Source organism: Scleropages formosus, chromosome 24, assembly GCF_900964775.1.
Source record: "Scleropages formosus chromosome 24, fSclFor1.1, whole genome shotgun sequence".
In the NCBI taxonomy this organism is placed as follows: Eukaryota; Metazoa; Chordata; class Actinopteri; order Osteoglossiformes; family Osteoglossidae; genus Scleropages; species Scleropages formosus.
Window position 1 is genome coordinate 20,819,748 of NC_041829.1, and position 15,467 is coordinate 20,835,214.

A 15,467-nucleotide genomic window follows, 5' to 3' on the forward strand; every position below is an offset into this window, starting at 1 on the left:
TAACGCATCCACTGTAGCAAGTGCACTGATGCACAATAGTCCTTGAGGAAAAGTGCAGCCTCCGCTTGGAGAACTTTACAGCCCAGCGACTCCTCCGAGCTCAGTTTTTTTTTGGTTGTATTTTAGGAGCATAAGTCGTATTACAGGCGAGAAACAGCTCATATATCTGTTTTAGCAACCGGCGTAAAGCAGTTGGTCATTTCAGGTCAGCTGCGCCGTAGCTCGCCGCCGCCGAAAGCTCTTTTTTTTCCAGAGGGAAATTTATGGAATCCGCGTTACTTTAGCGCGAAGCTACTAGAAGTCCGAGTGGAGCGGAGCGGAGTCGCGTCGCGTCGCGTCGCTCTGGGCAGCCGCAGCTCGTGAGCTGCTTGAGAACGAGCTTAAGATCATCATCATGTGTGTCGACATGATGTTTTCTGGGAAAAAGCCACAGACCTTTGGACTCGTGAAGTAGTTTGGCCGCTACTAACTAACCAGCAGCAGCAGCAGCACAAAAGTAGCAGGTCGCCGCCGGTTCGTTTCGGAACCCACACACAGACTGGAGCAGCAGTATGAACGACGACGAGGCGGTAAGTTTTCCCCCGTTTTGCGGCGGAACGCGACGGACGGACGGACGGATGGATGGAGCAGCAGGTCGCCAAGTATCGTCCGTCCGCGTCGCTGCGGTCACGTGCTGCGCTACTTATTAATTCCGTCCGACTCGCGGTGGTGGAGCTCGAGCTCGAGGGAGGAGGTTCGCGCTCGTCGTTATAGCGACGCGACGCCAACAACAGGGACTCGGCGCCGGTGGGGGTTAACACACTTACGTTTACACATGATTTACACAGCTGAGTTAGTAATTTTACTGGAGCAACTTTAGTTTAGGGTGGTAAGTACCTCGCTCAAGTCACAGTGTACTGCAGCTGGAGGTGGGATTCAAACTTACAACCTTTGGGTGCAGCAAAGGCAGCAGCTGTAACCACTACGCCACCAGTTGTCCACTGTTGGTCCAGTGATCATCATACTGCACATGATGATGATGGTCATTGTCCACGTAGGCCTGCTTAATTCACCGTCCTGCGGTTTCAGCAAGTTGTGTATAATTACTGTTTCCAACACGCTCCGCTGTGAACTGAGTCATTCTTTCAGTGTGGCAGGTGTCATTCATTCTGCGTAACCCGTACGGACACTTGGTCGGGATGCTCCTTTGGGTGCCGCACACTGATGGACCGCCAGTCACACACAGCTGCCATCTGCGGTCATCTCTTCCCACAGTTCACCGCGAAAGGTAAAAACGAGGGTAAATTCCACTCGGCAATAACAAGTAACATTGAAATCGACGAGCCGATGAGGTACCTTGACGCGAAGCACCTCCGTTCTCTGAATCCGGGCAGTAAGGCCAGAGAGTTTTAAGACAAAGGCAAAAACTTTGATTTTCACAGTGTGAGCTCACAGCACATGGATCCATTAATTTGTTTAATTTAAATTTCTTACGAAAGGGAGCCGTCCGTCATTATGATCATTATTGCGCCTTAGCTGTCCAAATGAGGACGAGAGATGAATGTTAAAGTGATGGGCGCAAAGTTTTGTCAGACCCCCGTTTCACATTAAGACCCCTAACCCTTTAACTCGTGGAATTTTACTCGTGAATAATTGTGATGCGTAATTCAAGATGAACGCTGTCTTACAGGGACACTTCTCTGCTTTCACTTGGGTTACTGAAGTTGGGGGGGGGGATTTTTGCACCATTACTGGTAGTGAACAGAAGATGTCATTTTATTCAGCGTTTGCACTTATTACTGTTACGGAGAATTTTTTCCAGCCGCAGCTGGAGAATTACTGCTACTTCGAACAACGTGAGCTGTTAATATTTCCATGCCGCTTATTTACAGGCCACACGTTCAGTACCAGTCGTCGAAGCGTTCGAGTCTCTAAATACGGTGTTTGTATCACTTATTTCATCGGTGTGTGTATCGCTACTTTAATGTCATACAAATCTGTGTTTCAGACAGAAACAGAGATTTGTATGACATTAATTAAATGGGACTTTTGTAAAAGTTCTGCTTTTATGTGAAAGTGGAGGAAAAACACTTCGATTTGTGCTCGGTGAACACGTCCCCACAGTGTTCGTGTTTGCTTTGTGTCGATTTCGGTGTTCATTGTTCTCTCGGCGCGAGGAAAAGCGTGGACTTCAAAGAAAGGTGTCCCTCTCCATTAGTTATTCTGCATGCGCTGCTCAAGGCACTAATCTACAGCCCTTTTCCTTTCTCAAAGGTCACAGTGACCATAAACTGGGCTTATAATATTAATTGATATTTGGAACAGTTGAAGTGATCGGTACAGCGTTGAGATCATACATTGGACACGAACAGGCTCTGGATATTGGTGGATCTCATACAGAGACCCCGGCGCTGCGGTGTCAGCGACGCAGCTACAGAGAATGGTAACGCCGGCGTCTTTCTGTTACCTGCTGAAGTCGCTCTTCGGCCATAAGTACTGAATTGTGCGGAGGACTCCTCCATCCGGGGTGGACTTCAGAGCTCAGAAGATCCTGTTATAGAGGTGGACAAGAGGTTAGTTTTAGGCTGCTGTATTTGTACATCGTCTCTGAAATGGACATTATTTTCCTTCCGTGTTTGCGACTCATTTTCCTCCTGTGGGCGTTTCCTCCGCCGGGCCGAGCGTCGCGTCTCCCGGAGGAGGCGGCACGCTTTGTGTTCCCTCTGCGGGTTTGTCTCCACAAAGAATGAAACTGGTTCATAAGGAAATGCGATGCGGGTCACGAGCACATTCAGGGGTTACGTGTCACTGGTCCCGAAGCCACTGTTGACTGGTTACCCTCTCGTCGTAGACCGGTTACTGTGCGACTGCGCCGGTGAACCAGTAAACCTCAGTAATGAGATTATTGCTGGCACTGGTGAGGCACCAGCACACGCTTCTCTGGGCCCTGAGCGGCTCGCAGGCAAGTCGAGAGGTGGGTGAGTTGGTTCACGGCAGAAAGTGTTTCCGTTGTTAGGGGACCTTTGGGGTCGGGGGGGGGGGTACATTACTGCATCTGCAGCTGTTTTTCCAAACACCTGTAGCCAACAGAACAATTTCCATCATCAAGTCATCGTTCTGACATACACAGTATACTTACCTACCACTTTGTACCATTCCTTTACCTGTCTTCCCCTAATAGCGAACTTTGCTGGCGCTAAAAATAAGCACTAAAGCTACATGACTTAAGTCTGCTGTACGTAAATGAAATTATCGTCCGCCGAAATAGCGGCCAATAATGTCGGAAATGACGATGTGTGGGGTACAGACGTGTGTCTGTGTGTCGAGCGCTTTCCTAAAACGCAAAAATGAGTAGGAATCGGTGTGGGGTGAGTTTGCGTCGACAGAAGGGTGAAGTGTTTATGTACAGTAACCAAATAGTTCCGAATACGGTTACATGAAGTCACCGGTGTCGTTTCTCCCAGTGTCAGTGTTCCTGGTCCTGGTCCTGGTCCTGTAGCCGTGTGCAGCGGGCCTTTCCGTGCCATCGAATACCTCGAAGTTTAATCCCGCTAGCTGGGGGAGTCCAGCTGGTGCTGTGTGGGGGCTCTGCTTTGAGCTCTTAATTAAGTCCTGTTTTTCTTTACTTTGTGTGACGAGGATTAGCGAATAGTAGTGGGTTGCGCTCTCGTGCGTGCGAGGACGGAGCTTTGGTGGAAAGAAGGTGGAGCTTCACCGAAATCGGAGCGGAGCTTCGGTGAACGGAAGGAAGATGGGAGGAGCCCATCTGAGAATGAGGGCGGAGCTTCTGCACCGGGAGGGTCGGGCAAGGGGGGGGGGTTCTAATGGCTACACACACGAGCAGATTGCTGGAGAGAGTACCGCTTTGTTTCGGTAATAACAAAGGGTTAAATATAAGAAGAGGCGCTTCCCCAACTTTCCCCGTCAGACCCACCCAGGGAAGAGTACTTCCCCAGCTCTACCGGTCACACGATGCCTAAGGAGCCGATCGGCCCCCGTGCTGGATTTGCGTGTACAGTACATCTGTATCGGAGCAGTTGATGTATGTTTATTTCGCTGACGCCGTTCTCCAAAGTGACTTGCAGTGTTCAGGTGCTTATAAGGATTCATTTATACAGTAATTATTCCTGCTGCAATTTAGGACACGTATCCTGTTTATCGATACCATAGCTGTAGGCAGGATTCCGATCTGCTTTGTTTGACTCCAAGGGTGGCAGTTCAAACAACTGTGCCACCTGCTGTCCCCCCCCCCCCCCCCCGGAGAGCAGTTTTCTCTACTCTCAAACTCGACAAGTTTACTTTCATTCTGGAGTTTTTGTTTTCCTCTCCTCCTTTGCCAGCTGGCCAATTGATTAACACCATCACCCTGTCACCTCAACTTAAAGAGCATCCCGTTACCTGTATTTCATAAATTTATTGATGTTTGTGTATCTGGTACCGTGTGAAAGCCAGCAATTCCGCCCCTCAGGTCACCTGGTTGTAGCATCCCAGAACTTTGTTGTTCAGTCCAAACATAATTGAGCCTCCAGGAAAGGCGTGCCTCTCCCCATGGCAGCACCCAGTGGTCCCCCTTCTAGACAAATTGCAGAGAACAACGGTTCATTTTGACCTTGTCTGCTCGCTGCCTTAATTTATATGTTGCTGTATCTTGTACGAGTCGTTTTAATGATACTCTGTGCCGACTGCTGTCTCTGGCCGTTAGAAACCGTACCGCGTACTTTGTGTATCGTGACCACGCAGGAAAACTGCACTTCGGCCACTATGTGTTTTTACAATTTGCAAGACGAGGATAGTGTTTCAGCTGCACAAATGATGCGGTTCCTTGTATTTTATGCTTATTGGCCAATCCATAGCACTGCTGCTTTTTGGTAAGTTGAAAAAGGAGTTAAAACTGAAAATTGCGGGGGGGGGGGGGGGGGCATGGAACAGTCCTGAAACAAAATGCGTGTGCTTCAGTGTTATATGTCTGATTCCTACACTTTACTGTGGACTTTGTGTTTCTTCTAGGTGGGGGAGGCAAAAAAAGCATCTTATACTAAAGATCCGTCCAGCAGCGATGTTCCACATTTCTTTCAGTCATCTCAAACTGTGGCGGAAGAGAAGCCAGATGCCTCAGTGGAGAAAAAATACGATAAATTCCATTCCTTTCAGGATCAGCAGAAAATAAATTTCACAAAGGGCACTCATTCTGAAGAAATAGTAGAAGGAAATGTGAGCTCTGCACGCTCCTCCAGAATCATGCATCTCCTTTCTACACCATCCAAACATGTGAGCACCAGCTCCCAGAAGCCTCCACTCAGGAGTTCCTCTGCATGGTCCAACCTCTCCAGCCTGCGGGTCATGGGCTCCTTCAGGAAGCTGCGCTCCTCTGTCCTCCAAGGTATCCAGAGCCGGGCGGATGCCGTGGAGCCAAGTCCAAGCCGAGGAAATGACACGTCGCCCCATCGGGGTGAGGTGGAAGTGATAAAGTCCAATCGGAGCGAAGAGATCATAATGCTGCCTAGTAGGAGCCAGGAGGACGATGTAGTAGATAATCAGCGGCAAGGGTTCATATCAGATCGGAACGGCAGCGATGAGAGCCGAGTGCTGTCGAATGGGATGTCGGCCGGTGAGCGGCTAGCGTGGAATACTGCTGAGGTACGTGGTACGGAGGGAGAGTCGGACGACGAGGCCGCCTTGTGCAGAAACGCTCGCTTCTCTCGTAGTCTTCGCAAAGCCTACGGACCGGGACGCATCGCGCTCGCGAACACGGGACAACGTTCGCAGCACGATGCCGTGCTGCTGCGAGACGTAGACGCGGCCGCGCTCTGCCGGGAGCCGCCGGAGAGGGCCGGCGGCGGAAAGGCGTTCGGTAGGCTGAGCAGAAGCACGGACAGCCTCTTCAAAAGCCCATTCAAGCGTAAGGCGCCGTGCCCCCGACCGGAGGTTCCGCCGAACGGCGACATCCGGCGAGCCGCTAGCGCCTCGTCGGTGGAGATCCGGGAAAACGGCCTCAGCCACTGGAAGAGCCACGTGCGGAAGCTGGTGAGCAGCATGACTGAACTGTCTGCCCGTAAGAGGTGGAGCCCGTCTGCCCAGCCCGCGGCGTCTGCTGTCAGCAAGCTGCACGACGCCTACACTCGAAGAGCCCCTTGCTTACCTGAGAATGAACGCCGGCGCCGTCCTTCACCTGCTCGCGGTGCGGACGTGCTCGCTCACCCTCTGGGAGACGGGGGCCACGGGTCACCTGCCGCGCAAGGCGCCGGCTCCCCTCGTATTCCCCCGGTCTTTGTGACCGGTTGCGCTCAGCGCGTCACCTGTCTGGCTGAGACTTCTGATCTTCATCGATCTCATAGCGAAAGGCAGCTGACCACGGGAGATGGAAGGCCGTTGTCTGACGCCGAGGAACCCGCGTCGCCCTGCCCTGGCCTTGAGGAGGATCAGGTTGCACCGATTTCGCTCGTTTGCGTTTGCATACACGCGCAGTCACACACACTAGGGGCAGTTCGGAGTCACCAATTCATCACGCATAGACCCGCATGGTGGCCTCAGGCAGCCTGGACTGTGCAATAAGTTCAACCTCTGATTAGTCTCTCTAGAGTGTGTGTGTGTGTGTGTGTGTGTGTGTGTGTGTGTGTCAACGTTTTCACAGGCTGATACAGGTAGAAATCCTAGTTGAAAACTACAGCACTCACTCAAAATTGTTTCGGAATTTTAGTTTGTGTTGTTTTTGTCCGATACCAAACTAAGAGAAGTGAAAATATGCTTGTCTGTATTCTCTGAAAACTACAGCATATTTCTGAGGCTTTTGCACCTTATTTCAGCCAAATTGTCCTTACTGATTTTTCATATTTTAAGAGAATGATCACATGTGCTATTTGGTAGAGCGAGATTCTGCTGAACTCCATATTTACAATACAAATTTTCCCAATTTCAAAGCATAGCGTGTGTCTGGCATCTCTGTGCTGTGGAGCAACTTGGCTCACAGCTGTGTGCGTTGATCGTAGTACTGTAGTAAGACGCCAAGTATGTGCGTGAAAGGTACATTTTCTGGCCAGTGCTGCTGCTCTTTTAGGTAATGTAAGTTAATGATTGTTGTAGTTGCATAATTCCACTTTCTTGGTTTGTGAAATTATCAGAGAACACATGACCCCCCGCCCTACACACACACACACACACGCAGCTGCTGCACTTCAGGCTAAAGTCCTGGAATGGAACAGGTGACACAGCCTGGGACAGTATGTCTTTCACTGTGCTGCTGCCACAGTTTCTCTCTGCAAAACACAGTCGATTGCATCACAATATCATTTTAAAAAAGTGTCGGGGGAAGCAAACACAGCTTTTGAAAGAAAGTCACTTAGTGATAGCATTTCTGAAGATGCACAAAATGTTTGTGTTAAATGCAGAGCTGATAAAGAACAGTTTTATACACTGCTGAAGATGCTTTGTATGTATGCTGAGTTTCATCAGACATTTGATGTATAACAGGATTATAGTCATTTCAAAACAAAAAAAAAAAAAAAAAAAAACGATGTATGCAATATGTTAGAATTAGTCACAGCCAGACCGCTAGTCCACTAGTCGGGTCACAGTGTCCCGTTTCAATAATCCACACTATTGATGTACTGGTGTCGTCAAACTCGTTCCTTTAGTGCTGATTGCAGTCCTTTGCTATAAATGACCCGGTACCAACATTGTAATGGTTTCTGTATTGATTGTGGTGCCCCGGTCATGTTGGCGTTTCAGTGGCCGTTTCAGTCATGTCATCAAAGTCCAGTTAACATTTTTTATTTGAATATTATACTTAGATTTGTTCTTCTAAAAGATGCTTCAGTGTGTATGCAGTCATGGCAGCCTTTGGAGCAAAGTATGAAACGTGACTTGTGATCTTTCCACCAAATGGCAGCGTTTGTCCCAGGACGGCATGGAAACGTTTCTACCCGAAGGCGAAGAGATGGTTACGCACCCAGCACGCACTCCTGCCTCAATTCTGCCTTCACATTCGTCAGACCGGTCCGTATCGGGCGCTTCTGGAATTCCGGATCCGGACTCGTCTGCAAAGGACACCACAGCATCAGATGCAGAAACGTCATCTGCAAGCGTGGCCAGGCGCAAGGCGAGCAGACCGAAGCCTCGGCCCTTCTCCGACTACGGTCAGCTATTCGGTAGAAAACGGTGTTCCCCCTCGCAAGACGGGATGGGATCTCCTGGTCAAGACATGGGCAGCTCCTTGCAGGGGGACTGTGTTAGCAAGGAAGATTGTGTCAACTCGAGTCAAGAAAGTTGCGGGAGTGATGGAAGCGATGGGATCTCTATCCAAGAGTCCAACAGCAAAAATGGACCACGCTGCTGTAAAAGCGAAGACCACTGGAGGAGGCGTCCCATCTCGGTAATCGGAGGAGTTGACCTTTATTCTCCGCCAGCCGCGAAAGGGACAGAAGATGTCCTGCCCTCAGTAAGTTTGGCCGAAGTGCTTTGTCCTCTGTGGACTAGGGGTCTGCGATCCTATGTATCATTAATGTGGTGTGGAATTAAAAATGCCAGCAAACACTGCGGCTGGTCACGAACAGGACTGACGCATCCTGCTCTGGAGAATAGACCAGGTTAACCAGTCAAGTTTTACCCGCAGAATCATTTACTTCACTCTGACTTTAGTTTTAAATGACCTTTTGTTCCATTTCGGAATGTTTCTGTTGACATTGTCGACAAATTAGAACTACAGTTTAACACCATAGAACACACACACACACACACACACACACACACTGTCTGAGACCGCTTGTCCCGAGCGGGGTCGCGACGAGCCGGAGCCTAACCCGGCAATGCAGGGCGCGAGGCCGGAGGGGACACACCCAGGACGGGACGCCGGTCCATCGCAAGGCACCCCAAGCAGAACTCGAACCCCACACCCGCCACACAGTGGGCATTGGCCAAGCCCGCTGCACCACCATAGAGCACACTTTGATTTCAGTGAAAATAAAATACAATTTAGATTTGCAGCGTTGTAATTCTGTGTTCTCGTAGAAGTGACACTTCTAGCTGTGATGTAAAAATGTCATCCATTTCCGATCGTATCTAATTGTTGAGTGATGACTTTCAAAACCAGTAAATGCAGACGTTTTTTTTAGCAGGTTTAAAATGTTCCAGCCGTGCCAGGTTGAGGACTTCTTAGCATGACTGAACTCTCATGTTATGTATTGCTCTCTCCAACTGGGCTACAGCCACACCCCCGTCCTCCCATGCCCCTCCACCCGGTGTCCCCCTACAGAGAGGTTTCGGCTCGACTGTACCCCGGCCCGCTCTCGCTGAGCACCCCAACTGGACTGGATAGCTTGGGCCGCCGGCAGGTCCACAGGGTCCTGAGCAGTAAGTGTCTGCGTGTGCGTGCGTGCGGTTCCAGCTGTAGGGTGTTCTGCAAGCAGTCGAGTTTGTGATCAAAATGTTTCCAGCTCACCTTGATGAGAAGCATAGCAGCAACTGTTGTGTGAGATGCCTTTGCCTCGGAAAAGACGTAGGCCCGCTGTAGACGAGGATAATTCGCAAGCTCTGGGGTAGTACGCGGAGGGCTGACGTGGTACGCTGCTTTAGCTGGAGCTGCAGAGTGCTCGGGCACCTTGGAGGAGGCTGGGAACGAGGAGGACCTCAGCTTTGATGAGCTTCCAGATCCCAACCTATCCCTACAGCCTGGAGTAGAGCTTTCCACACTGGATGAGGTGAGAAAGTATTCTGGTCATCATCCTCTGCTCTTGGGTTAATTGGTGCTACGGCCTGAACTCCATCCAAAGATTAGAAAAATATAACTATTCGCATAGCTTCAAAAATGTGTGTAAACACAGGAAACAACTTGTCTTTAGTAAGTAACAGTCTAGCATTAAACAGTAACCTGACTGGACAAAAGGCACTGTAACAATGTTTTCCAACATAAACATACGTGCACATGTGCTGTGATATAGTTTTGAAATGCCATTTTTCTAGTTTTCTTAAGTGGCAGTAACTGCATCGGTTTACTGGTTGCAGTGGTATTGTACGGGCTCTCATTGGTTTGATTTCTAAAGAAAAAATTGGAGAGAAGTGCAGAGAAATGTATTTTGTTCGTGTCATCTTTGAATTTCACCGAAGGTGTTTTGTGCTGGCAGGAATTTATCTTTGTGCTGATGATCATTTATATTATCTGTGCATGCAAACACACGCCTCTGGGTTTATCTGTTCCAGTGGATACGTTCAGGACATGCTGTATATGCAGAGGCTTTATGGGACCATGTGACAATGGAAGAGGAGGAACTTGCCTTCAAAGCAGGGGATGTCATCCGTGTCTTAGAAGCTTCTGATAGAGACTGGTGGTGGGGTGTGGTTGCTGACCAGGAGGGGTGGTTTCCTTCAAGTTTTGTGAGGGTAAGTGCGTACCTCAGACCACTGCACAGAGTGCAGCGTGCAAACCGGACCCACGAAGGTGGAGTCGTGTGCACCCTGGACCCCTGCAAGTCGGGTAGCGTGCAGCTTAGGAGCACTGGTCGTAATAGGGGACGGCCGGTAGCGTAGCGGTTAGAGTTGCTGCCTTTGCGTCCAAAGGTCGCGGGTTTGATCCTCACCTCTAGCTGTAGTACCTTTGAGCAAGGTACTTACCCTAAATTGCTCCAGTAAAATTACCTAGCTGTGTAAATGAGTAAGTAATTGTAACTTTAAATGTCATTTTGGAGAAAAGCATCAGCTAAATGAGTAAATGTAAATGTAATATCCTGTTGTAGCAATATAATCAAAATATGCATCATGCATTCGGAGAGAGCAGAATCTCACAATTCTGCTAACAATTTGAAGTTATCCTGATGGTTCGTTTACTTTGAACTGCTGGCAAAGTTGTGCTTGAGCCGCGATGATGGCACGATTGCAGTAGTGATGTCTCTTGGTTTCCAGGTACGAGTGAACCAGGACTTGCAAATAGACAGTGTGACAAACAAGCATGTTCTAGGGAACGTGCTCTCCAGTGACACATGTCACAGGTCTGAACTCAAGGACCAGATGAGGGCCAATGTGGTGAAGGAGATCATGAGCACAGAGCGCATCTACATGAAACACTTGAAGGATATTTGTGAGGTCAGTTTTCCTGTTTCTTGGTGGCCAGTTGCATCACACAGTATCGTACATCGTACAGTTACACGTACTACAGGGTGCCCCGCAGTGCACATGCCAACAGATCTAACCTTGTACGTGAGTTGCACACAAGTGGACAGAGTTGGAAACGCTGCCTGCTTGTAGTTGCACTGGAAAGCGCAATGAGTCTTTTACAATTTATAGTCTATTAACATTTATGAAGAAAACGTTTTTGAACTCTTTTGAACCCATAACTAATGTGGATTTTGCAGGGGCTGTAGAGGCTTGTCACGTGAGCTACGATGAGTATAAATCCAGAGAAGTTCAGATCTCTGGCAGTGCGGAAGGGAAACCCTACTGATCAGTTCTGCTTTAGCATAGAGAATGAACGAATTCCATCAGTCTGGAGAGACCAGCGAAGAGCTTATTGCTGCTACGGGAGGTTCCGTCTATTACTAAATGTAATGGTTCACGTGCTTTTCCTGTCCTTGACCTTGAACTTAACAAGAGTATGTTCAATAAAGGTGTGGCAATATACAGGACAGCGCAGAAACGCACCAGGTAGCTCCTGGACTGTGAATTTGGATATGAGTTTGAACGCAGCTTGGTCTGTGGAATTTTTATGACCTCCTCGGGTCACGCTTTAGAAGTCAGTCATGCAGGTATGCAATCCTAAAGAGTACCTAAGGGTTCACAAGCATTTGGCACACCTGTATGTGCAGCTATCCGCAAGCATCAGAGCCCTGTAGAGCAGTGGTCCTGTCTGATGTGTATTTCAGAAGGTAACTGGCCTCGTATACGTTGTATATTGCTCTCTTTTTTTGTGTCTAATTTGTTAAAATAGTATTTGTAAACAGTGACCAGTGTTCATGTTAATTGCTATGTGTTTGTAGGGCTACATCAGGCAGTGTCGCAAGCATACTGCCATGTTCACCCCACAGCAGCTGAACACGATCTTCAGCAACATTGAAGACATTTACAAGTTCCATCGCAAGTTCTTAAAGGACCTCGAGAAAAAGTACAACAAAAGTGAACCTCACCTAAGCGAGATAGGATCCTGTTTTCTCTTACAGGTAAACCTCTGTCTACATTCATACCCACAGCAGTATGAAAATATTTACTGCAGCAAAAACTTTGATGGCAATGGTAGATCCCCTCAAACTCAACTGAGTGGTTAATTACCAGTAATTTATCTTGAAGCTTAAAGTTGAGGGCACACCGCGATGGGGCTTCGCCATCAACCCAAAGTACTGGTGTAGCCACTCTGTCTGCTGTCTTTCCATCAGGGTGAGGGGTTCTCGATTTACTCGGAATACTGCAATAACCACCCCCGGGCCACTGCCGAGCTGCACCGCCTCATGAAGCTGGGTCGCTATCGGCACTTCTTCGAAGCTTGTCGCCTGCTGCAGCAGATGATTGACATCTCGCTCGCTGGGTTTCTGCTCACACCTGTGCAGAAGATCTGCAAGTATCCTCTGCAGCTTGGAGAGCTACTGAAGTATACCCCTGAGGAGCACAGGTGACCTGCTTGGGCATGTGGGTCAGACCGCATGGAATCGGGGACTGATTTGTGTCAGAGGGCAACGTACACTTCGTATCTGTAAATGTATCGCTTGTGCTGTTGGTTAAAAAAAGACTCTTTCACTACGTAGTCTCCCTCTCTTACACACGCACACACCAACCCACAAATATAGCGGTAGTGTGTATGCATACGTGTTCCCTGAATACATGTATACAAGTATGTACACTGCTCTGTCTTTCTCAGGGATTTTAAGAGTGTTAGTGATGCGCTCGATGCCATGAAGAAGGTGGCTCGTCTCATCAACGAGAGAAAAAGGCGGCTGGAGAGCATTGACACCATCGCTCATTGGCAGGTCACCATCCTGCACTGGGAGGTGAGATGTTTGGACTGCTCATTATTCCAATGAGTGAAAAGACAGCATTTAGTGTTGTTCAAAACTTGGCCAACATGTCGTAATGTCCACTGAAGGAATCCGTGCGGAATATTGACATATGACAAGCGTGTGTCTCAAGTATTAGCTTTCGCTGTTTTAAACATAAGTATAAGTCTACAGCATTAGAACAGTGGCCTAGTTGTGCAACAGCAGGCAGGGGGAACTTTTATTGCCACCAGAACTCTTCCATCCTCTGTTATCACTTCTGGAATACAGTAGTTGTAATGTCACTTGGAATAGCAGTGCTCTGCGTAACCCAGAGACTTTTCTTTCCAAAGCCTAGCAGTAGGTTTTCTTTTCTCAGGTTGTTCCACTTTCTTTTTAGGGAGAGGATGTATTAGGCCGGAGCTCGGAGCTCATTCATTCCGGGGAGCTCAACTGCGTGCTCCGCCCCGGAAAGACCCAACAGCGCACGGCCTTCCTGTTCGACCATCAGCTGGTCTTCTGTAAGAAGGATCTGCTCCGACGGGACCTACTGCACTACCGTGGCCGGCTGGACATGGACCACATGGAGCTTCGGGACCTCCTGGATGGCCGAGACTCTGATCTCGGAGCCTGCCTGAAGCATGCCTTCAAACTGCAGGATAGCGCCACGGGAGAGGCGTGTATCCTCAGCTGCAGGAAACCAGAGGAGAAGCAGCGGTGGCTGGAAGCCTTGAGGGAAGAGCGCCAGCGTGTGATAGAGGACCAGGAAATAGGTATGGTGTACACCTGAATAAAGCTGGGAACGTGCATGGTCGTAATATTTAAAGTGGTCCAGTACAACATCTGGAAGTTTGACTGTGTGAATCATGTAATTTGTTGTACAAATATAGTACATATATTGTAAAAACGAGATGCTGTCAACTTCGTGTCTTAGAGGGCTTCAGAACTCACTAGTATATAAGAAACTGAAGCAAAGAAGTGAGAGCACACGTGAGCTCACCGAAATAGTTATGTTTCTTGTAACATCAGTGACGCGTTTCGGCGGGATTAGCGTCGCACCGATGAAGGCATTCTGTCACGTTACGAGAAATAAGACCATTTCGGTAAGCTTGCGTGTTCTCTCTCCTCTTCGCTTTACTTTACTGATACGGTAGAGAAATGTGCTGATAGATCACGTTCACCCGACTACTCCTGAATTCCAGTGAATTTAACCCTTCTCTTTTTCTCGATGCAGGAATGGAAATAAGTGAACACCAGAGGAAACAAGCTATTCTCAATGCAAGGAAATCGAAACGAGGGAATATCAAGAGTGAGTGTGAACCTCCTCACCTTTGCTCTGCCTCATAGAGGAAGGTCTCTGAGTGTTGAAGGTGCCCTGGTAACGATGTTCTGTTCCTCAGGTACAGTCTGTGTTGGTTGCGCCGTGCCTCTTGCGCATCAGCCCCTGCATCCTCTTCATCAGCGTCACGTCACTGTGCCGACTAGCCTCCCCCAGCAACGGGTCTTCTCACTGGCGGAACCCAGGCGCAAGCCCTTTTACCTGTGGCACAGCCTTGCCCATTACGCCCGCCTAAGGAAGTGAGCCCACCCGCCATGGCTGCCACAGGAAGCGAATGCACCCACCGTTTCCGCCGCAGGAAGCGAACGCTCCGCTCCATCAACTGTACAAGATAGTATTTGACTGTTTCACTGGAGGTTCTGCCTGCATTGGACCCTGGTGCCAAAGTGGTTCTCCACATATATTCCTACAGGGTTTACAGAACTGTACTATAAAAATGTTGATCTTTACATGCCAGCGCATGTGTATGTTTGTGTTTATTTTTCAGTTGAAGGCTGGATCCTTGACTAGATCTTTCTATTGTATGTAGTTTCTTTGCGTGTCACAGCTTCATTCACTCATTCACACCACAAAAAGGCGTTAACTTTGTCAAAAGATGCTTCTTGTTTGTTCCACAGCAGTTGTACAGGATTAGGGTTGCAGTAAGATTACCTCCCTTCTATCTGTGTGTGTTTGAGTGGGTGAATGTTAGTTTTTTTTTAAAAAAAAAAAAAAAAATCCCAGAGCAACGTGTAGATTTCAGAGGGTTGGAAAGTGACCTGACACAACAGCAAAAGCTGCATACATTTTGCCTATGTTATATACTTGAAGTAATAAAGTAGGAATGAGTTCTGAGCCTGATGTGCTCCTCAGTGTCTCATACAGGAATCCCCCAGCATTCCATCTGGGCTGAACTGCTTTAGGACCGAAGATGAAGGGGCTGCACTTGCAGAGCGTGACTACTGTTTATGTCTGAGTCAGTGCTCGTACCAACGGCTCACTCACTGTTTAGAGACAAAGGATGCGAACGTGTGGGTTCGCACACTGCTCAGTGATCGACAAACTGCTCTCAACTATGGAGTGACACATTGGAGCAACGGGAAGAGGAGGTCAGGCGGTGAAACCCATTTTCCAGGGGTAAAGTGTGTTGCCAGGGCAACCAGTTAAAAGAAATGGGCCAGTCCAGCGTGTGGAGAAGAGCAAGAAGGGCATGACAAAGCAGG

The 15,467-nt window shown here is 48.7% G+C and overlaps 1 protein-coding gene across 2 annotated transcripts; it reads left to right on the forward strand.

The window, feature by feature from the left end:
- On the forward strand, positions 1 to 15,100 carry spata13 (spermatogenesis associated 13). 2 transcript variants are annotated; one of them, XM_029248805.1, is made up of 13 exons: positions 1 to 569; positions 4,987 to 6,402; positions 7,865 to 8,413; positions 9,180 to 9,324; positions 9,547 to 9,671; positions 10,171 to 10,350; positions 10,870 to 11,049; positions 11,940 to 12,119; positions 12,333 to 12,565; positions 12,812 to 12,941; positions 13,327 to 13,699; positions 14,161 to 14,235; positions 14,327 to 15,100. In XM_029248805.1, the coding sequence occupies exons 1-13, from the start codon at positions 552 to 554 to the stop codon at positions 14,506 to 14,508; spliced, it is 3,786 nt and encodes a 1,261-aa protein (XP_029104638.1). In that variant the 5' UTR covers positions 1 to 551; the 3' UTR covers positions 14,509 to 15,100. The 2 variants fall into 2 exon arrangements, with proteins under 2 accessions (XP_029104638.1, XP_018616559.2); XM_018761043.2 differs by lacking the exon at positions 1 to 569 and adding an exon at positions 1,215 to 1,267.
- The last annotated feature ends 367 nt before the right edge of the window (positions 15,101 to 15,467 follow it).